The sequence below is a fragment of the Larus michahellis genome, chromosome 7, assembly GCF_964199755.1.
Source record: "Larus michahellis chromosome 7, bLarMic1.1, whole genome shotgun sequence".
Classification (NCBI taxonomy): Eukaryota; Metazoa; Chordata; class Aves; order Charadriiformes; family Laridae; genus Larus; species Larus michahellis.
This window is the reverse complement of record NC_133902.1, coordinates 27,004,059-27,027,854: the sequence shown is the minus strand read 5'-3', so window position 1 is coordinate 27,027,854 and position 23,796 is coordinate 27,004,059. Positions and strand designations below refer to the sequence as shown.

Sequence of the window (23,796 nt, the reverse complement as noted above, 5' to 3'; positions counted from 1 at the left end):
GGTTGTGACCCCCAGCAGGAAACACTTGATCCAAATATTATTTTACATTTTGATTTTGTGTTAGAGGAACTAAGAGTTATCCCTTCTGTTTCTTGTTAGTTGAGTCCATTTTGTTCCTAGTGAAATCTTCATAAATGGCAATAACTTATTTTTTGGGTGATTGGTACAGTTTTAAGGTATTTGGATTTCTGATGCTCACTACTCTCTAACTTCAAGAATAGGAATGGATCTTTAAAGGCTGTACAGCTTGTAATAGTGAATTCATTTCAGGTAAGCTCATCAGTTAAAATGTTTTGAGTGGATAACCAGCTCACAGATATACTGCCAGTGACGGTTTTTGTCCCAGCGGTAGCCTAACAGGCTGGAAAGTGTGAAATGTTCTCATCTCAGAATCTTCAGCCAGCTCTAAATCATGTGATTGAGCAGGAGTCACTTCTCATGATTGCGATACTGCTTAAAAATTTTATAGTTCTTCTTATGAAGTCCTTGATATAAATTTTAAAACTTAAATACTACTTCTTTTGAAGCTTTTTGAAGTTAACTTAAAGAAGTATGATTGCTTTTGCTTTTAACATCCTAGTCCATACCCTAATCAGAAAGAGAGATGTCTTCGAGGAAACATTTGCTGTGGATCCTGGTATAGCTGACTCTCTGGATTGCAGATTCAATAGTTTATGATCTCTTGAGTTTCGGTATCCATTAAAAATTAAATGTTTATAAGTCAATTTCCCTGAATTTTTTTTAGCTTTTATTTTGACAATATTCATACACAGACAAAACAAAACAAAAATCTGTGTACCTGCACTGTTTTCATAATTTTCCTTATGATTTTGATCAACAGGAAGCTCAGATGACTTGAAAAAGGAATATACTACTGTCAAGTACTGTCTCCCATTGATCTTTTAAGATAGTGGAGGAGGCAGTTTAAACAGTATTTTATTGAATGCTTTATGCGGGTAACATCTGGTTTTGGAGAAAAGAAGGCGTTCTTGTAAATTGGCTTTGTATTCAAGTTGGTTTATCACAGATGTTCCAAAAAGTGTTGTCTTTCTAATTCTAGCAAGAGAAATTTCATCAAAAAAGGGTGCCAACACCACTTCTATTTGGCAGCAGTGCTGCAGACAGAGAGCCTGCCTTGGACATCAGGAATGTTAATAGTGAGCAGCTCAGCATGGAGTCAGGAACCGGAGGGACACCTATTGCAAAACACCAGTTTCAAGCATCAGATGATATCCTTACGTTCAGTAAGTTTAGTAGTGTAACAAGAAAGACAAAAATGCCTCCCACACAAATGTTTTCAAACCTCCCATGACACTGACTATAGGGAATGAAGTATGTCATGAGCAAGGGACAGGAACAACGCTTAGGTGTGTCTCTTTCTGGTCAGAACTGGTGCTGCCTCTCATCCTGCACTGCTAGAAGACAGCCAATGGAAGTCCAGCACTGGACCCCCGCTCTGGTTGGTGTACTACTCTTCTGCCATCTTTATATTATTTTTCCATCTCATTAGAATAAAAACCATAGGGGAATCCTGGAAGCCTTTGACAGAAACATAGTTCTTTGGATTAGTTGGTCCATTGTTTGGCTGTCTTTTTTTGCCTTTTTTAAAAAGTCTAAAACCTATATCAATCTTCAGTGAATGAGTCACATGCTCTTTCAGTGTTGGTTGCTGTGACTGCCACACCTCAGTGAATCACAGTATGGTTTTAGGGATCTGTTCTTCTTTGATACCAGTTCCCAGAGCCTTTGCCTTTTTGGTCACTGGAAATATGGGCTGTTTTGTAGTTTATATCCATTTTGCGACAGGATACTATAGCTATTCAGGCAGTTCCTTAAGCAGCTCTTAAATCTAGGAATCTTGTGATCCTCTCCTGAGTCATTCAGGTGCTTTGATGCAGTTCTAAACTCCCATGAGAGATACTGCTTGTTCTTGATTGGTTTGGGTTTGTTTTCTTTATTCTGACCTGTGGGATCTTTGGTTTCACTGGTGCAGTCTACTGACTTTTGAGGCGAGTCTGCAGTGGCAACTGTTGGCTGACTTCTGACTTGTAAGCTTGTAACGATTTAACTAATCTGGGGTTATCCAAAATGAGGACCATTGGTTTTATCCATAACAGTGTTTCTGTCTTGGTGTTGTAAGACTTTTTGTAGTATAAACACTTATATTGGTGAGAGGGTTGAAATACATTTTAAACCTTGTCATGAAGAGTTCAAAGTACAATATTCTGGCCTAGTTAAAAATGTAGCTAGCTTTAGTTAAACTTAAAAAAAAAAAAAAGGCAACCAGCTGGCAACTGGTCTAGTGCTGCAAGAAGTTGTTTTACTTGCAGGTATCTTAAGTCATGTCATGGCTTTATGCAAGTGGTTACAGTGGATCTTAAGGACTGTGTGGAATGAAGCAGCAGGATTCTCGAAGTTGAGTGGACAGTTTACATGTATGTCTGGTATAGCAACAATTCAGGGATGACCTTTACTAAAAAAAAAATAGTGTTTGGGAGCAATTTCTGTGTAAGCAGACACGCAGGAAGCTGAAGAATTCTGCTTATTTGGTATGTTTTTATAGATTTTAATCAAGAAGATACCACTGTGGTATTTCCTCTTGGTTTCAGCACCTGGGAGCTTGTTTTAAAAACTATAGGATTGAAGTCTGAATTATTGCATGGGCTCTGCAGTTAGTGATTTTTAAAGTCTTACAAAGTTAAGTTACTTTAAACTATAATATGGATTTCAAAGGGGATATAGTCTGCAGACTTACCATTCCTGGTAAGCTACTTAATAAAAGTTAGATCACTTTGCTTGCAGTAGAACAGGAAGAAAACCACAAATGGTTAATGCCTAAGTTGCAATGATTGAGTGTAAACAATGTGGGTATTTTTTTTGAGATTAATATTTTTCAGTGGGAAAAAGTAATAAGTTTTTTAAATTCAGCTATATAGTTCCTTTCATACAAAATGGCATTCTGTAGATGCAGCCTGAAAATAAAAAGGTCAATTTTCCAACTGCCCGTACAGGCAATAACACAGCCTTAGAAAATCAATCAGTGTTCCTTTTTTTCACCATACATTATTGTGGTCTGCTTCAGGTGTAATACAGTTACAATGACTTGCAGGAGTTAATGTAAGAGTAATGAGAGCCCTTAAATTTATACTAAATTTTCAGGACCTAAAGAAAAATATACTTAGGAAACAGTGTTGCAAATCTGTGGCTGTATCAACTGAGGGCAGCCTGACGGAGGACATGATTTCAGTTGTTCAATACCCATGGAAAAAATGGGGAACAAAGTCTTGTAACTATATTCATATATAACATTGAAAGTCTTTCTCGTTTGAAATGAGGAATACTTAAGTGTCACTTTTCAGTGTTAATCAAAACCAATTATAGAACTTGATTTTAGCAATGTAGATGCTTATTGTAATCATATATAATTTTCTTGACAAATTTCTTTACTAAATATTTTTACATTATTAAAATATACTACACTAAGTTCATGATTTGTTTTGGTTTTTTCCTCTGGAAGAAAGTTCCCGTTCAAAGGAAATAAGAATTAAACTTTGAAATCTAAAATAAGGACTAAACTGCTTTTCATTTACTTTTCTACCCTTTGAGATGCCAGAAGCAATTTCCTCTTGAAGCTGACTTCCTTTCTGGAAATGATTTTCGTCTCCAACCATGTTGAGGCTCTTTTCTCATTCTTTCATTCTGACTAACTTGCTTTTTTCCCCTCTGACTTGCTCCTGCAGTTGAGTAGAACTTCTGGAGGTAAGTAATTACAGAGAAGTTCCTCTCTTAACTTTATTTTTCAGTTCTTCTTTCCCCCCCACATCCCCCCCCCCGCCCCCCGCCACACACACCCCACCGCCCCCCTCACCCAGTCAGTCTAGAAGGACAAACAAAGCACTATTGGTGTCCTCTGCAAGAGAGCACTGATAGGGGGCTGGCTGTAAATTGACGTGGCATGGAAAAAATCTCTGCTAGTTTGTAGCAGCTCTAACATTGCTGCGAAATCAAGCCTACTCTGACCAAGTTTGTAGCTTGAAAACACCACGGGCATACTGTTTCTATATAAAAAATGAATGGAAAGTACCTTTGCTTTTTGCTTTGGGAACTAGACTCTTTCTGTATTTGGATTTACGGCTGATACAAAACAAAATCAAAGGGAATTATTTGGTTACGTTTTTTTCCCTGTAGTGAGAGCGACAGATCTTGCTGCTCCCCCAACCTTTTCCTGCGATTTAATCATTTGCAGATCTTGCCATGGGGTGCGGACTGAGAAAGCTGGAAGACCCAGATGATAGCAGCCCTGGAAAAATCTTTTCTACATTGAAGAGACCACAAGTTGAAACAAAGACGGATTCTGCTTATGAATATGTATTGCTGGATTTTACTTTAGAAGGTATCTCTTTATGTTATATCCTTACTATTCTGAGAAGGCGAGGAATAAAATTTAACTTAGTTCTGTCTTGTTTGACTTAAAGTAAATCTTAAATACTTTTATTAAAGCTAGCCAAAACGTAAGACTTTTATTTTGAAACACAAATCATGACGAAGGTCCTCACTTAGATAAAATTACAGTGGAAACTACTGAAGTATTTTTAACAACCAAACCCTCCAAATTACACAACTGTCCTTGTTAAGGAAGCTGGCTGAAAACTGTTAGATTTTCCTAGTTTCCTGTGAGTCAGATACTGCCATCCGTGCTCACTCTGAATAATGGTCGTCTGAATTCAGTGTGATGGTTCAGAAAATACAGTGTGCCTGAGCATTAATTGAATAACAATTTTCTTAAAATGCCCTCAACTTCTGAAAACAGGCTGTCATTGTCCTTGTTACTTTATGCAGAAGTAAGTCTGTTTTTTAGTTGTATACCACGAGTAGCTTCCCCTCTTATGCCCACCCCAGTCTCTTGGCAGATATTTTAGTAAGAGTCTTACAGTTTCATCTTACTATTTTTTCCAAATGCTCAACTTGTAGTTATTGAATAGTCTTTTGAAATCGTGACCAAAATGAAACAAAATTTGTATGCGTAGCTAGAGGCAGACAGTGCTCTGTGGGATACTTCCTTCCCGAGGGTGTCCCGTCTCTAACAGAGCAACTCCCTGTTCCACAAAGTTGAAAACATAAACAAGCCCAGATGGCTGCCCTCTGAGAACAGACAGCTCAGTTTTGCTGTCACTTCATAGTCACTTGCATTTTATAGCAACCAAATCTACTGGAAATTTTTAATAACAAGGATTTGAAGTAAATGCAACAGCTAGAAGGGTTTGATAAAAGGAGTAAGTGTAAGTGCGTGTCTTGCATATGAAAGAGTTGCTGAAAATGTGTCAAAACTTGGCCTCTGCTTAGTTTTAATTCCAAATTAAAGAACCATGGTAATAATTTTACTTAAAATATGTCTATTGATAATCTGAAAAATACTAATAAAAGCCACATTCTCTTAAGTTACAGTACTTGACATACAACTGTTTTTGTTGTTCTGTTTGTTTACACACAGTTTCTCACTGGTTTGTTCTTTTTGAAGAAACAGAACTTTAAGTAGTAGTGGTAAAATATTGGAAATAAAGCTAGGCTGCTTAATGTATACATGAATTACCTATTGGTATACTGATAATGGAAAGGATACTAAGGTTTTTTTTTTTGAGACTGAAGAGCATTTAGTGTTCTTTAATTGTCTGTGTTATGAGTAGCTTTGCTTTGTTTTAAAGTAACAAGTTTCTGGAGGTGTTATGTAAAGGATGTGTTGTAAAGGTGGTTGTGACTTTGAAGAAAAAGCTCATGCAACAAATCTAAATAAAGGTGCATCTCTATTACTTTAATAACCTATCACTACAGCAGTAAGGATTCATTTTCAGCTGTTTAGTCTGATATACAGAAGTGCTTAGCTTCAGTAACTTACTGTGGAATTATGAATGCTAAATAAGAGTGACATCAGTTTTAGATAGTTGCTTAACTTTTTTGTTTGTTTCTAACTGTATGTAAACACGGGTATCTTTCTGTTGGATCCTTCTAGCTGTGTGTGTATTTGACCTTCAGATATTTTTTTTGTTTGGGTTCTCTAATCTTTAAAGATAAGATCACGAATACATGAAAAAAAAATGGTGTATATGCTATCTTGGAGGCATTTCTGAATGTTGTTTGTTTATGAAACATGGGGATTGGCTGAAGTACTGTAGGGAATATGTTTGGCTTTTTTTTTTTCTTCTACCCGAATCAGCTCGCTCATGTACTTGTTGCTACTTGAATATCCTTTGGCTAAATGAAACCTAAGCGGGAGCCTTTTATCACTTTAGACCAAAGGCAGCTTTCACTCTGCTCTCAGTTTTTGTGTTATGTCTTCATGGCATTCTGTGTCTGCTGATTTCTAGAGGAAGATCTTCCCCAACATCTGAGACTTCTGTTTGCCTGAGTTGGTAGTTACCTCTGGATCTGTCACCAAGTAAACCAGAAAATCTGCACTTAGTATCCTTTATAAGATCCTTCAGTAAGCTGTGTCCTGCATTAAGATAAAAGTACAGCAAGCATAAATGCATTATTTAAGTTCAGTATGCCTTATTGTCTGTGTAATCAGATTTATGCTACGTGAAGTTGAATTGGCCCTGCTGGGGAGACTTTCAGGAGTCCCTGATGTTCTTACAAGCCATGACGCAGATTAGGTCAACCATTCTGTAGTCTAAATTCATTGGCTGGAGTCCCTGTGCATCTTCATTAGTTATCAGCAATGTATTGTACCTTGGCTTCTCCCTTCCAGGTTCCCAAAATACTCCTGTCCCTACTGTAAAAATCAGCTCTGAGTTCCATGGAGGTGGTTGTGCATCAGGAGAATCCCAAACAAGAAAATTGCAGCCGGTCTTTTATTTTGGTGGGGTTGAATAGTACAAAGGAAATGGAGCAGTGGACTCTGAAGTGTAATTTTAAAGGCCTGTCAAGGATTGTAAATTTACAGTTTCAATCATGAGGCATATCTCAGTTACAAAAACAGCTGTTATTTTTTGAGTTTAACCATAAAGCAGGGATAGTTTAAATACTCCTACTGAAGCAGAATGCTTATGCCTTTTCCGCATCTCTCCTATTAGGGAAAAGAAGAAATATTGATGCAAGGGTATTTCACATCAGCCCACAAGATAACATGCTGTGAAGTTCTTGTCACTCTGAATAACAGTATGAATATGTATGAAGTAGCTGTTTTGTTGTCATCTTCAATGCTGTGTACCTGAAGTTTACTTTACAACTAGCAAGATAGCTGTGGCTCTGTTACTGTTGACATTGGATCAGGCAGAACGTTTTCTTAATGCAAAATGGTTAAGGCATTTTCAAAATCAGTGAAGTGATGATCACATTGTATGTATTCCTGCTTTGTTTTGGTTTGTGGGCTGTAGAGCAGCTCTTTACCAAAAAAAAAAAAGCCCTCCATGATGTACATGTATTATCCCCATTTTATGGTGGGCAAAATAGTCTAGAGATTGAAGTTTTACAGAACACATCACTCATGAACCAGCAGAAGTCTAATTCAGTTTATTGGAATAAAAGATTTTGGCAAACCAAAGATTCACATATCTGACTTTCGATACTTTAAACCAGTAGGACAGGTAGAGTTCGTGACTCACCGTGACTTTTATCAAAGTCCATAAATTCCTTGCCGTTGCCCATCTACAACATAGGGCTCGTAGGTAAGAAAATGTGAGAAGGTGAAGGAATAGAGTGGCAAGTGATATTTATGTCACTGTATTCATCTGTTCTTTTTTTCTTTTATATTTTTTTTTAATTATAGAACCAAGGGAAAATTAGTGTATTTAATTTTTCAGGGCTTATTGTATGGTTTGAAAGAGAATGTTTAAAGCAGTATGTCAAAATGTTCACATATCCAAAAAAAAAAAAGTGTGTTACGAGGTCACTTAATGCCAGTTGAGGCATCCTTTCATACACTTAACACTGGTCTTAATGCACTGCAAGTTTTGCAAAGAGAGGGAGAGGGACCTGTCAGAATGCAGGAAAGAAGTATATCACTTGCAGCAAGGGTTGCTGATAGAGACCATCAAATTCCAAGCCAAGCTGTCTTGTCATGATAGCTCATATGTGCAGAGGATGAAAAATCTGGCAGCAAATATATGCTGGCAAAATCACTCTTTGCTTACTGCCTGTATATGGTATTGGTTTCCTGCTTTGTGGAAGCTCTGAGAGCTTCTGTTTTTCAGTTGGGGTCGAGGGGAACAGGAAATACTGACCATCAGACTGACTGGCAGAATATATCAGAATATATTACCAGTGAGGAATCTTCCTTTTCTCTGTGCAAAAGCTGTGGATCAGACCATTCAAAACAGGTTCTCCAAAAAGTTTTCCTTAGTTTCTGACAATGGCTGTGTAGTGCTTATCTGTTACATGCTGATCAGAAATGCTTGCACACATTCAGACAGATCTTCCTTAGAAATTAGTGACACCATGTAGCTCATTTAAACGACATTACTTAGGTTTGCTGGAAAAAGGAGTTGCGAGTATGATAAAAATTCAAGCTACGATCCACAGATCACTTTAAGGCATCCAAAAAACATTGAAGAAAACCAAACCAATTGTTCTAGGCTTAAATTCATTGTATAGGAATTCACCTTTGCAACTAGGGTTGAAGGATACTGCTTTTGGTATGTTTAAGGCTTTGGCTATGTAAAATAGTTGCTTTGTTATTTTCAGACCTATTGTGTGTTTAGATATCGATGCAACTCTTAAATTAGCTTGGCAAAGCTAGATCTAACAAAGTGTTGCCAAATAGATTAAAAATGGATTGCATTAACTTTAAAAATATGTACTTCAACTAGTTGAATCAGCTGTGAATCTGCTTTTTCTTGTATAGATAGAACTGTAGCTTTTTATTAAATGCCTTAGAATAGATTTTATGTGGTTTATATAAAAAGAACTTAAAAATATATGGACACACATAGTATAAAGTGCTTCTCTTCTGCTTTCAATACTTTTAGCTTCCTCAAATCCAGAAGTTATCAAGATCAGTTCTGTGTTGGATATAGTATCTAAGGTGGAAGAATATTACAACAGAGGATATGTTGTAGGAGCTGTTCATCCTATTATACTGCCAATTGGACGCAGAAGGAATTTCCCTGCAAGTCACATGTATCGTGTGGTACTTTCACGATTAAAATTAAGGTAACAGTGAAATAATTTGAATGCACTGGTCTGTTACTCAACACGTTTGTAAGTGGATTGCTCAACATGCATAACTTATTATCAACTTGAAATGAGGACCTCCAAGAATGAAATAACTGTTCCTTGTCTAGGAAAGCGAGCAACTTTGTAATTTTTTTTAATTAATGCTAAGCATACAATAGGCTAATGTTTACTTTGCCTTAGTAAATGTCCAAAGAAAAATACAAAGTTGCTTATCATAATTTGTGGGAAGATAAATTGTTACAGTTTACCCTTTTATTTAAATACATTTTTATAATGAAGTATCATCTGCCTTAGAATCTGAAGCAAATACAAGATTAAACAAAACACTAGGAGAATAATAAGCTGCTTTAAATTCTCTCATGCCTCTTCACTTCCAAAACTTTTGTTTTCACTTTTTCCATGGGAGCATTATTCAGGGAAAGTGACCTGTAAAGTGTGAATTACTTAGTTTATCAGAGATAATTAGTTTATTTTTCCTTATTAATAAGAAGGCAATAAACATTCTGTGATAGAGGGGCATGCAAAAGCTTGGTTTTGACACTGAGGGGAAGCCCAGAGTTTGTGTTTAGGTTCCAGCTCTGTAGTGTTGTTTATTACTCCTGTTTTCACTGTGTTGTAACCACCATGTGATCATAAAGAAAACTTGACCATAAAAAAAGGACAAAGAAATTTTACCATTAGTTCCCTTGAACGCAAAAGAAGATAACCTTTTTTTTTTAATTTGAGTAACTAGAAAAGTGGATTTCTTATTGCATTAAGAGCTGTCATGCTTCCCTGTTGTATCCTGAGTCCTGGTGCAGTGCACAAAGGTTCTTTCATTTTCCTTTGGAAGACTGGAAGGGCATGAGTTGGAAGGTGCCCTCTGCCACTCCAGTAATGCTTCTGTAAAACATGGTTCATTTGAGGGAGCTTCTCAGAAGCTTTGCTGAAATAAGCATTGTCTGTGGTGTTTGCTGCTCATAAAACTTAACTTCATCAGCTCATCTGCAAACAAGGTGAAGGTTGTCCATGTGGGCAAAGGCTTGAGAAAGAAAAGCAGAATATTTGCTCTCTGGAGCTGAGGCTTCAAAGAGCTGACCCTGCCAGCATGCAGCTCCCACAACTCATCTTTAGGCCCTTGACTAGATGAAGAACAGGAACCTGCAGCCTACATGTGAAACTGAGCGTGGGTTCCCAATTTCCTATACCAAACGTACCTGTGTTGGTTTTGCTATAGGCAAATGCACCTTCTCCAGCTTCTATCTTGAAAGTAACCTTTTGTACAAGTGTGTTTCATTGATAGTTCATTCTAAAGCAAAAGCTTGTGTGAAGAAAACATCAAATAAAATCCCATTATATTATTGATATACACCAAATATTGTTGTCTGAGTAATAACCTAACTGGCTTTAGGTGAAACATGATGAATGCTATTCTTTAACTTTAACTTAAAGCTTGTTGGAGTCTCAAATCTGAGTAATTTAAACATTACCTAACCCAAAGTGATTGTTACTGAATTTTGTATTTCTAGTATTTGCCTGCACTGTATTTCGTGTGATAGCTGCAACTCAGCTCTAGCTACAGAAGTTAAACATCAGCACGTTAACAGTGTAAAACTCTCACTTCTATTCAGTGTGTTTTCTAAAAAACTGATTCTCTAATTTGTGCTTGCTATATTTATAGCTTAAATCTGTATTTTTGGCATTATCAGAGATTTTGGGGTTTACTTATTAAAGGGCTGTTTGTCAACAAAGCTCAGTTTCCAAAAGATGCCTGTTAACAATCTTCATATGAAATTCCTGTTAAATATTAATATTTTTACCCTGACATTGTAATACACAGTACCTGTGACTTTGTGTAAGAAACAGAACAAAACACCAAAACCAACTGAGTTCTAAATAAAAGTATGAGGAAGTATTGCCAGGATTTCATTCATAACTATTCCAAAAGAAAAGAATTCTATATGCAAGCACTTGCCCAAGTTAGCAGCAAACTACTGACAAAGACTGCTTTCTTTCTGTGTTCTAGCCAGAAGCATGCAGCACCCAGAGGACAAAGGCACCCCAGGCTGGTGATTGAGGAATGTCCTTTAATGTATGAAACACTGACAAATGAGGTAGTGAAAGAACTGTTAGAAAAGGTAATGGAGCATTCTGGGTTTTTTCAAACTTCTCTTCAGATTTTTATTTCTACCATACATGTAAGTTGCAATGGTTAATAGTTTTTTAGTTTCGAGTTTTAACCTTGGGTTGTTTTATAGAAGCAACAGAATCTTTTCTTGGTGCAAAAGGAGTTATTTTTCTTCGTTAGTTGCTTTTTCTAATTTAGGACTTGGTACTGAGCCCTGTAAAGCTTTGGGAAACTGGCCACTTAACCACTGAAAGCAGAATCACGCCCAAATTCTCAGTCAGTCTTTATAAAATGCTTGTAGATAGCTCTTTCTGAAATTAATATTTTTAAGAAAAATAAAATATGAAGTTTGTTCTGGGTTAAGTATTCCCACCGAACATGAATATATTCCATTACTAAGAAAGATTTTTTTCTTTAACAGAAATACAAAATGTTCAGTAACTGTATTAAATATTTAGTTGGCACAGCTTTTGAAAATATTGTATAGTCAAAGAAAACAAAACTTGCAGTGGAATGCAAGCTATACTACTAGTTCTTTTTGTGTTTAACTTCCTCTGCAAAGTTAAAGACTTACCGAAACAGGAAACTTGTTATTACAAGAGTAAGTGATATCTTTTACATGAGTTGCCAAGGAAAGAGGTAGAGCAAAAAGCATGTTGGGGATATTTAACGTTCTTTGAAATTATCGCAGAGTTGTTTAAAATTTGAAATGGCTTGTTTTGAAATTTTCAAGTGTTTCAAATTTAAAATTTACATGACATGTTTGTACTATATGTGTATTGCCAGGTTGGTTGTATTGCATACCAGACAAACACTTGAAATTAGTAGTGATTGTCTTGCAAGTAAATCTGAAACAGTAGTAGTATGTGAAAATAATCTTATTTTTAAAATGCTTCCAGTGCTTTAAAAATACCGAGCCAGTAATCCAGTATAAAATTACTTTTTTAAAGATCTGAACCCGTAAGACTTTGTGGCACTTCAGGAAAAAAGTGGTCATACTACTCTTTTTCTGGGTGTTGATTGTCACATTTAAAATTATTTGGTTGTCTTAGAAATAGCAGCTCTGTATAATCACAGGGATTGGCATATTATATCATTGCTGTACATAGGTAATGGTGGTAGATAGTAACACTTCAGTCTATCGTGGGACTAAAGAGGGATTGTAGTACCATCAGCTATTTGAGTGTTATTCACTCTGTTTAATAGTTAATGTGAGTTAACTGGGTAGAGAGCCTTCCCTCTGCCCTCACTAATCCAGTACTTCCCAGGCGATTTCTTCTTTCTATGCTGGGGTTTCAGTATTTTTCTGGAAAGACTTCGTTGCACAGGGGAGCTTGTAGCACAAGAAGCCAGTGGGATCACCTTCCTAAATGGCAGCACTCCTTATCCCAGAAATAAACCCTCCCTCCGAGAACAGATACATCGCACAGGTGGCACGTATTCTGCAGTTGTATTTTGAGACTTCAGTGCAGAGAAGACCCACCACTGGCTAAAAGCAGAGTTAAGAGGGTTTTAATTTACTTTTAGTTCCCTCCTTTCTCTGCTCCTTCACCATTCTCAGCAATAGTAAAGCTCAGTAGCCTCTAAGTGAACCAGAGGGTAATGAATCATGACACATGACAATAGATATCTCTGTAGTAGTAGTGGTCAGGAATTTTAGTACGACTGGTTTCAAGTGTTTAGAGAGACAGTACTCTTTATTGCACCGGTATACTGCTTATCGTTGTGACACAGGAAGCAAAACACTTTGGATTTGTTCTAAATGAAGGATTTTATATACACTAAAGTCAGTACCAGTGTTGTCCACCTTTCTTGGCCTGGGTCCAAAGACACTCTAGAAGACTTCCATTTACTTTGAAACGTGGGCAGTGTACAAAGACAAGCCACCTTCTATAGTACAGCGTTGTGTCTTTATGTCCTTGAAAATCAGCAGTGTAATTAAACAGAACATGTATATGGAAGTTGTTGGTTTTTCTTAAAAAAAGTTACGTGTAATTCTAAAATCACTTTGCAGATAAATTTCTTTTGCAAATACAGGTTAACGAAGCTGCTAAAAGAGGAAAGAAGTTTGTGGGATTTGTAACGCAACACTTTCCTCAACCTAAAGCCTGTAATGGAACAAGTACGGATGGAAGCGCAGAGCTGGAATCAACGCTGGGCAAAAGAAATAGGGAACACAGAAGAAAAAATTCTGATGAAAACTATAAAAACTGGAATGAAGGGACATTGAGTGGTCACTCATCTGAGAGTGGGATAGAGGAGGAAATGCAAGGAGAAAGCAGTCTGTTACAGGATGCAGATTTCCAGTTTGGAAAAGAAGTCAGTCCTGTTAAACCACGAAAAGGAGATGGTAAGAAATGCTGCTTGTTTTTTGCAGAAATAAGGTATTTTATTGTGCAGTTGTTTTAAAAAGGTATTGGGGAAAAAATAAGAGAACAGAATGTTCTATTATATCAAATACTGTTTTTGGAAGATGCACCTTCCTTAAATGCGTACATATTTCTAAGAAAGCGGTCAGTTGAGGAAAGAAATATTTACCTTCTGTGTTATGTTTGTGTGAACTGTGGTAATTTATTAAAATGATAATTCAGTTTTCATACAGAATACTACAAATGTACTGTCAAAATTCTAGTTTATAACTTAAAGAAAAAGGGAGGAAAAAAAACCAAACCCCAGAAAAATCACCCACAGTGTAATTCTGATTTTAAATGTGCTACAAATACGTTTTTGCTTGATGTGTGTATAACAAATATGTGGAAGTAAAAACACTGTCTTTTAGAAGATGCAATTGTTTTTAAACCTTTTCCTAAATACATATAGTTTTCACTTAATATTAAAATCATAAATGTGTAATGGATTTCCAAGAATGTTTTGATTCCCATTCTCCTGCCTCTTTCAAAATTGACAGCAGAGATCTCCTTCCAGCTAGAGCTGTAATTTTACGGGCTTCTAGTCAACTTGCATATAATGTACAGCAAACAAATCTGTTCATAATGGATTCTTTCTGGTTAACATGCCTTCAAGAAGCATCCTGAAAGAAATCACTTAAATTAATGCATTGACCATGAAATCAAAGAGGATAAATGTTACAAATGAATTTACACTATAGAAAAGTAAGCATTAAAAAGTTCTATTGGACAGAAAAGTATCACTAAAGGATGTCAGTGCTGTGGTAGTAAACTTAGTTGTAGAAGAATCTGAGATACTTGATGTAGTCTGTGGGAGAGATTGCCCGAAACGGTGACTTTTGCTACTGAAGCACTGAGGCCTCCTGGTTTGCTAGGAAGAAAAGGTGAAAAGAAGTAATCTAAAGCGTGAGAACTAATGCAACATAGTATTGTGTAGAAAGCAAGCAGCATGAAACCTTCATGTCAGATTGCATTTTGACATAATAGGTTCTTCCCTGATGGGCCAGACACGTTTTAATTGCTGTCAAAAGCAACTTTTTCACTTTCCCCTTAAGAGTTAAGCACCCTCTCCCGTTTGTAGACTGGCAGGATAATGACTCTAAGCACTGAGATAATCGATGTCAGCCTTATTTTTAACACTTGAATTAAAGCAGTTCTTGTACAACACGCTGAGCCTTTATAGCATGATCTGTTAAAGCTTAACTCTTTCCTTGCAATAGTGGGTTTGCTACATGTAGCAGAACAGAAAGGCTGTAAGTAAAAAAGCGTAAAGCTCTTGGTTCTGTCTGTTGTGCAGACTGGTGTGGCCAGGTGGATCAGCAACCAGTGCATCCCCTGCCTGCAGTGTTCTCAGGAAGTTCTTCAGAAAGCTTTGGCAAGAGTATGCCAGGCTTCTCTACTACTAGTTAAATACTCAGTAAAGTTATTGGAGTTCCTAAGACAAAACTTACGAAAGCTTAACCACCTTTCTTTGTAAATGTTTTATGTAACAGTCATTTAAAAAAATACTGATGTGAATTTTCAAAGAAATGTAGGAATGTGCTGCCACTTCAGTATGATACTTCTATTTACATCTGCTCAAAAGATGCAAAACTCCGAGTTCTGGATTTGGGGATCATAACGTATGGATTTTGACTATAAACACACCCCTTGCAGAGGCAAATTTCTGATACACGTGAGCAATTGGAGATAGTTGTATTGGGAAACTTGATTATTTTTTTCTGAAGAACAAATATAAAGGTGATCTCACTTTAGTATATGGGAAAGAAACCTTAAGTCAGCATAAACACACTTATGCCAGTATGGCCACCTGTGGAGGTGATAAAACTGTATAGATGGGAGAGTTATCTCTTACTGATAGAGTTCAAAACTTTGTCCTGAATTTACGTATTCCAGGCAGCTGATGTTACTTGTGGTGAGTGCAGTAACACTTCTCAAAACAGAGCAGGGTTCTCCCAGAGGCTGATCCAGGTTACTTACAGTCCAGATCCTACTTTGGCAATCTCCCTAGAGAGATTGCCTAGAGAGACTAGCATCTCAAATGGGGTCATCTAAACCAAGTTGCTTTGTTTTGGCAATGTGAATACTTCTGTTTTCTAGAAGTTTTGTGTTGATTTAGGCTGCTCAGATGTTGAAGTATTAGACAATCTGAGAGCACTTTCTGGCAACTGTTTTGTTTTATTTCTCCACAGCAGTGACTTACATGTGGGTGTATTTGTAGAATGCATTTATATAGCTAGGACTTCATGGAATCATAGCATGGTTTGGGCTGGAAGGGACCTTAAAGATCATCTAGTTCCAACCCCCCTGCCATGGGCAGGGTCACGTCATGCTAGACCAGGATGCTCAAAGCCTCATCCAGCCTGATCTTGAATACTAGTGAGTTTCTAAAGTACTATAGACTTGTGAATTTTAATTTTTGATGAATGCTTGTTTATGACTCTGTTTTTGTAACAGCAGTGTATTAATTCCTAGATATAAAAACCATTTGAGGATACAAAGTTTTTGTGCTTAACTCACATGCTTATCAGTTACTGTGTGGGAAACACCAGTAGGCAACTAATTATACTGGTATTTAATTAATCTTCAAAAATGATGTGTAAAAATCAATACTGCACAAGGCATTCCTAATATTTAAAAGCTTAGAAAATTGTCTTTAATCTTCAGTTATAACAACTTCAAATATTTTACTCAGAAGTTCCGTGAGTAGCAGAAATGAAGCCTGTTTCCACTTTTTTTTTTTCTTGGCTCTGGTATATTTTCTCTATGCAAACCCCACCTACCTAAAAGGTCCAGTAACAACCCAACTGTGATACGTTCAAATTTTTCTCATACCTCACAGTGTACCCTCCCACACACGCACCTTGTCCTGAGTGTGTTTAGGGCTCAAGCTGAGTACAGTCACATCAGGAAACAATTCTTAAAGGTGAGGCTTAGAATTAGAAACCCACAATAAAATAAGACATTAATAATGTTTATTATTAATAAGAATATTTCTATTACTCAGAGACTCATTCTTTTTCCTTTTTCTTTTCTTAGAAAAGCTCTATACAGTCTTCAATGTTTTTGATGATGATTCTACCTGCTGGACCTATCATGAAGGTGTTTTGTCTATGAAAGTAACGAGAAAGGGGCCAGTTATTAGTACACTGGAAGCAGACTGGCTAGAACTAACCACATTTTATTATAAACAAGGATTATCCTTAATTGATTCTTTTGTACACTGGGAAACTTCTAAAGGTGAGTAGTGTTCCAGAATATCATGAAGCTTTTACTTGTTTGTGTAGAACTACGTAATTTTTAAGTAGATTATGTTTTGCTTCTTGGTGTGAGGGGCAGTATGTAAATGTGTTCAGTTAGTCACTGTAAATTTCTAGGAATCTGATACCTCAAAAAGGGGAATAACTTGTTTTCTGTGCAGTTATAGCTCGGAATAATTGAAATTTCTGCTTTGTTTTCAAACTGAGGATTTCCAAAGTAGGAAAGTAGTATAGCATTATGATAAAATAAACCACCTGTGCTAGTTCCTTTTTCTTTGCTTTTTTTCAAAGGAAAAGATAATGGGGGGGAAAAAATCATTAGATACATGCTTCCCTGATATTTGTGTTCTGCTGCTCACTGTAAATACTGTGCTGAATTCTGTTGAATGTCTCTAATTCTATTTCTAATGAGGCAAAAGAGCACCTTGCGTTCTCATTGTGCTTACTGTACCATTAAACCTAAGTCAGACTTTCTGTGCTTCCTGCTTTTTCCAGCCCTTTTCTGGGCTTAAAAATTGTTTCCGAAACTCTAAATTGCATTAAAATTTGACTGTTGATCCTGAAGTTTCAGGATGTTTCTGCAGGTTTTTCTCATCAGAGGTGGGCATATGCAGAGAGTAAAGAACTCTGGTTTTGTCCTTGCCCTCAACTGTTGGCAGATGCTCCAGGACCTTTCCATGTAGCTGGGAGAGGGAGTCTTCCCTGGTCCCTCCTGCTTCTTGCACTCTTCTGCAGGAATCTACCAGCTCAGCTAATACTCGAATTCTTACAGTGATAGAGCTTCAGGCCCACAGGATTTTCAAATTTTCTTCTTCATTCTGCCAGTTTCAGTTCGATCTCAGTTTTTATTTTGGAGAGACCCTACTAGCTCTTTCAAAGTTCCTGGCCTTCATCCTTCTGACAAACAGACACAAGCCCAATGCCAGCAGTGCCACTGCCGGCCCAGGCGCACCACTGTACACCCACCTGAGCCCCAAATCCTGCCCTTTGACAGAGCTGTGGGACAGTGCTGTACCACCACTGACAACTGGGGAGGCTGTTTTCTGGCTGAAGTATTTTTGAACTCTTAAAACTCTGTTGTTGGTAAAATGTGTAATTAAGAGATTCACTTCCATTTGAACTGAATTTGTCTGAAAGCCAGAAATTAGAAGTACTGCAAAAAATAGTCTGTAGCTAGTGTTGTGCAATTACTTGAAAACAATGTGAAGAAAATGTTAGTACTCTAGGGGAACTGACCAAAAGAGTCTGATGTAGTTAACTGTTTCAGGATTTATTATTGTAATAAATGTTGTTTGATTGCAAACTTAAAATTTATACTTCACTAATGTGATACTTTGCCTTTGGTTGGATCTGTTCATGTCTCGTTAGACTAAGTTCTAAGTTGTTGCTGGTCCTTTAGAATTGCTTATGGCAGTTCAGTGTAAGCAAACAAAACACAGGGCTGCAGTGGAGAAAACTGTTTGAAAAGGTTTCAGAGACCTTAAATGAGTTTTGAATACTTGGGCTGGTTATCAAGTGCAGTAGTTGACCTAAGTAAGTAGTTTTCTTAAGTCAGTTTACATTTGCTTCTTACACAAATTATACAGGGAGGGTAGACTTAACTGGGGTTAGAGTAGTTTTTAATATTTACTATATGCTTTATTTAATGCTTTTTTTTCCTCTGATGTTCTGATTTAAAATAATATGCATTCAGCATCCCCTTCAGAGGTCTGGATTAGTGAAGGGCTTAAATTTAAAAAAAAAAAAAAGCTTAAAGAGTTTGAAACATACCAAGTCTTTGGAAGTTAGATGATGTGTGTTCTGCAAAAATCAAACCCTGAAAATAAGAGCTCTTTGGTTTTTGCGGTTCTCAGTAGTTTAGTTTTGAGTGTGAATCACTGCATTTCTGTAGCTCTGCAATAAAGTAAATCTAGCGATTGTCAGAGGAACACAAGCACATCAATGTCACTATATTTACCTCAGATTGAATTTGGCAGCTAGTCCCTCTCAAACTGCATATTTTGTGCACATAAACAGTCTAATGGCATAGTTTATATTGGCCATCTTTTGCTCTTAAATTATAATTCCTATCTGTTGAAGTCAGTGGAAGAACAAAGTTTCCTTTGGAGGAGGAGAGGTGAGAAATCAGACTCCTAGTTTTCAGTACAGATTTTTTTAGATCTGGAAAATAACTCTCTAGAGATATGTTAGAATTCACTGAGGGGTGTTTTTGGCAGCTGTTGAAGTTAATCTTTGCAGCTGTTGTCCAGCAACAGCTTTGCAGTCTTCCCATTCCCCTGTAGCTGTCTGCTCTTCTTTATGTGGGTAACTATCCCATCTTTAATGCCCAGGTTATGACTTATCCAGGGATTTCATGCTGCCTCTTTGCAGCAGTTGGTGCTTCTGCTTCAGCCCCACTTGGTATCTGTTTGTTAGACTCATGGGTGAGACGCTGCTGAATTAAACTGGGTATATTCAAAGGCATGGCTTGCTATGCGGATAGAATTCTGCAGCTGATTAAGTGGCTGTAACCACAGTAAGAAATGAATTTAGCTACTGAGTTCATAAGCTAAGATGTTTGTTCTTGAGGTGAACATTGAAGAGTCTGATAACCAGATAAAGGTTTAGCATCCAACAGAAGGAAACCAAAAATGCTTTTTTGGGGAGAAAATGTTTTTGAGTAGTTGTAGTCATTACTAGAATTATTTTTTGTATGTCTGCATGTACATCTAATTGTCATCTTCACCTCACTTTTGCTTTTTTACTTTTTGACTGTGAGGTGTCTTTAGCAGTAGTTGTCCTTTTATACAGCTTTAGTGAAATGAGCAAATTTTAGCTATTGTTTTAGTAAAAAGAACCACCACCACCATGTACAAGTCAGGCAGCTGCAGAAATTCTCCTCTGGTTTGGACTCTACAAATGTTCTGCAGTCAGCAGAATCCTGTTGCTACCAGAATCAAAATGCAATATCCAATTGAAGGCAGGAGGAAGTTTTAACATAAAAAGAATTAAAAACAAACAAAAAAAATCAGTGTCAATTCTTAGTAATTGCCAGGTTCTGTGTTCTGCTGCCAAAAGAGGATGCAGTCATAAAAATAATAAAAGTAAGTTCTCTTTTAGCAGCCGTTTGGATCATTGTAGTGTTTCCTCCATTTGCCTTGGGGGCTCTCATGATCATAGAAGTATCTTAAGATCAGTAGAAATGCTGCAGCAATATCTTTACTTGTTCTGGTTTGCGTTATCTATCATGTAGCACTCTTTTTGAGTACTGATATTAACAAAGATAAACTATTGTAAGTGACAGAATGGGCAGATAAACTAGCTAGCCATACATGTAACTTTTTCAGTAGAGGTAATTTTTGACATGGTACGCTTTATAAATTATCAATTTGTCTTAAAATACCACTGACTGGAGGTGTCTTGTGTCAGTAACTGTTTGAAATTCAGAGTTATTCTATCATGACTGAAAAATGGTAGAAAAACAAATATTCTGATGTTGCAGGTGGACTGTCCGTTTTAAGTATCTTCCTGAACACTGAAGAAAGGTCAAAGCCCATGAATTTAGAAGATTGAATATCTATGAATTGTTAGGAACTGCATACATTCATATGTTTATGAAGCCGTATATTCAGTTCCATGTACAATCACATTATATTTATGTGTAGTCTAAAGATAAAATAACATGTCCGATATCTCCATAAATGTGTGTGGGGGAGATATATATGCACGCAAGTATCTAAATAATTGTAACTCGAACTACGTAAATCTGCTACATGCAATATAGTAAAAAATGGTATGAATAGCTGGTATTTTATGGTACATGAACAAGCATGCTCCAAAAACAGGAGTTCCTGGCTTACATAGCACAATTTCTATGGCAATCTGCTCAATTTTTAAAGTCAGACCAGTTGTGTTCCATAAGTTTTCTTTGTTTGCTAGGTGTTTGGGTTTTTTAGTTTAAGTTTACATGCCGTCCCTGACTGGCAAAAACAATCGCCTCTTTATATCTCTTTGTGCAATATTGGAGGTGATTTAAATCTGATATTCTGATATCAAATTCTATACATAATTTTACTGTTCAAAATTAAAGATAGTCAGTTCTCAGGTTACTTCTGCACAAAAGGTTTCCCAGTGGCTCTTAGGAGAAGCAAAACCAGAAAATGAATGAATATTTGATGCACAGTTTTAGTTTGGGCCAGCCGGATGCTGTCAGGCTTCAACAAGTGAGTCAGGGAGTTGTGCTCTGAAACTTCCTTCCCATCAGGAATCTTCCTACAATTGCTTCTGTTTCAGGCTCTTCCTGTGGCCATTTACGTATTTATTTAAGTAACAGTAGCTAGGCTTAGCACTTCATGCTTCATTTGTCCTGATGCACTCTCCCACCATGCCAAAAGCTACATTTATTGTCAGGCATACAAAACTGAAGCTGAGCGTTTATGCCTATCGGCTGCGAGGGATATGTTGAATACAGAAATTGGAATTCAGATTTGAGCGTGGAAGTAGCTAATGCTTTTGAGAAAATGAAATGGTTCATAGTTCAATTTGTATAGAAAAAAGGGATATGAATAATAAACTGACTTGCATACTTCATCAGGTTTAACTAGATGTAGAAATAACTCAAATTTGTGGTTATTTGCTGTCTTAGTTCATTTTATTTTAGAGGACTGTTCAATGAGAGAAAACAAGCGCATGTGTACATCTCAGTAAGATGCCAACCTGAAACTTTATATTTCAGTTTATATTTGTCTTTATGTTCACAGGAGACTATTTGCCCAAATCTTTAGAAGGATTATTTATCTACGAAGAAGAGGGTGCTGGGGTTCCAGGTTCTAACAGGAAAGGAAATGATGCAATAGTTGTTGAACAATGGACAGTCATTGAGGTAAATTGGTGATTATTTAGCAATGCAATTTCCTACTTACAGTTTTCTTTGTTTTTTTCATTGGACTGCTTGTACCAGTGTTTGATAAATGTGCAGGATGGTTTATGTGAAGCCACCTGCAATAAGCTAAACTAAAGCCTTGAATCATAAAAATGAAGTCAGGCCTGTGGCCATTGGTTAATGTGCATAAAAGAAATATGTCTCAGGGATTCTGGCCTGACACAAATGCTCATACCAACAAATACAACGACCAAAGACCAATTTAGACATGATTTCAGCAAGTGCAGCTCCACTGACAATGTGCTGAAGTATTTTTAAATAAAAAGTGGAAGAAAAAAGTGAAAACTAGAAACAGACAAGAAAAAATTGATAGTGAATTGATTGAGCATGGCTTTCATATGTGTATTCATAGTAAAATTTTACTGCTAAATATGAAAGACTTCATTTTTCCTAATAAATTTGCATGTACTGCTGTAGCATGGTCCAGCAATAAAACTGTTCAATTTTTTAATATTAAGATTTTTGGTATGAATTAGTGACATCTGAAAGTAATTGTTGTTGGATGATACTAAGGGCTTACTCTTGAAATATTCGGTAGTAAATACATTGACCGATGTGAAAAGAAACAGCATAAAACTAAGACATATATATAAAAACAAGATCAAACAAACCAAAACCATCCACCAAACCCGAAAAACTTAAGTGTATAATTAGGGGAGATGCTTGCTATTCAAATGAGAAGTAAAAACCTAAATCTATCAACTGAGGCACCTATTATGGTGTTTAAAGTTTTAGGCATTACCGTAGCAACATGACAAGTTTAACAAGTGAGATGTGCTTTTGAATGTCTTGCTGAATCAGGGCTCATACCTGAAGTTAATATGTTCTGTCTGTCTTCCTAGTCTTCTGTAGTCTTGAACTTCTCACATTGCTTTCAGTTTGAAATAGTGAATCTGTGCTAAACAACACAGTTTGATGTTGTCTTGTTATAAATCAGAGGGGAGTTGTTTTAGTTTGTGTAGAAATGCAAATAAAATCTGTACAGAGTCTCTTTACTACTTTTTATAATTATTAATGTAGGGGTGTGAAATTAAAACAGATTATGGACCTTTGTTGCACACGCTGGCTGAGTTTGGATGGCTCCTGACCTGTGTCCTGCCTACACCTATTGTACGACATGACAGGTACCCAAACAATAGCTTACAGTGGTTTTGGTGTATACATCTCAAAATTATTAAGTCATTACTTGCATACTTAAATGTAAAAGGAAGAAAAATGCTAATAATGTTAACTGCATACAACATGAGTTGAGTAGCATTATGGTGGAATCTTCTTTTTCCACAGTTTTAGGACGATTGACTTAAGTGAATTTCAAACTAGACCAATAATCCTCAACTTAAAATACATTGTTTATATCTAAACATTGAAGATTTTAATTAAGAAACTTTTTAATCACATACCCAGTCCGCGGGTAGCAATGGGGCTACTCATATGCTTCAGATTTGAACACGCATTGAAATGTTTCACTAATCTAGGACCTTAGTGAATGACTGGTTTAGACTAGGTAAGAAGTCATGTTGTCACAAGAGTCATGCAGTATTTATTGCAAGTTAGGGAAGAGAATGTGCTAATCCAGCAAGTTATTGGGCTGTTTCTCCTCTTTAATAGAGACATAATTTCAAATATAGTACCAAACTACTGGATTTCAGTTCCCTTTTTGTAGTACTTCTTTTGTTGACTGAGGGGAATTTTATATACATAAGAGCTAAATAGCAGACCTGAATCCCCTACAAGGCTTCAGGTTTTGGTTTTTTGGTCTTTTTTTAACCAAAAAAGTACTGTGCTTTTTTCCTGGTATCAAGCTTAAAAATGACAAGTGAAACATAAGCATAAGCCTTTTTTCTTTCTCTTTTTTTTTTTTTTAATTATCCTCCCATTAAATTAAGATTGCCAAGGTTTGAAAACAAACAGATGTTACTCAGGCATGGC

At 36.7% G+C, this 23,796-nt stretch overlaps 1 protein-coding gene across 2 annotated transcripts in view; it reads left to right on the top strand.

Moving 5' to 3' along the window:
• The first annotated feature begins 3,640 nt into the window (after positions 1–3,640).
• The window catches only part of RFTN2 (raftlin family member 2), a 37,847-nt gene continuing 17,691 nt past the window's right edge, over positions 3,641–23,796 (top strand). Inside the window, exons 1-8 of one of the 2 annotated variants that reach the window (XM_074593679.1) lie at positions 3,641–3,759; positions 4,247–4,393; positions 8,964–9,147; positions 11,177–11,288; positions 13,316–13,628; positions 16,726–16,926; positions 21,686–21,807; positions 22,888–22,991. In XM_074593679.1, coding sequence (XP_074449780.1) covers positions 4,255–4,393; positions 8,964–9,147; positions 11,177–11,288; positions 13,316–13,628; positions 16,726–16,926; positions 21,686–21,807; positions 22,888–22,991 — 1,175 coding nt within the window. In that variant the 5' untranslated portion in view covers positions 3,641–3,759; positions 4,247–4,254. Of the gene's footprint in view, positions 3,760–3,874; positions 4,394–8,963; positions 9,148–11,176; positions 11,289–13,315; positions 13,629–16,725; positions 16,927–21,685; positions 21,808–22,887; positions 22,992–23,796 lie in introns of those variants that run through there. The other variant, XM_074593680.1, reaches the window with a different exon arrangement.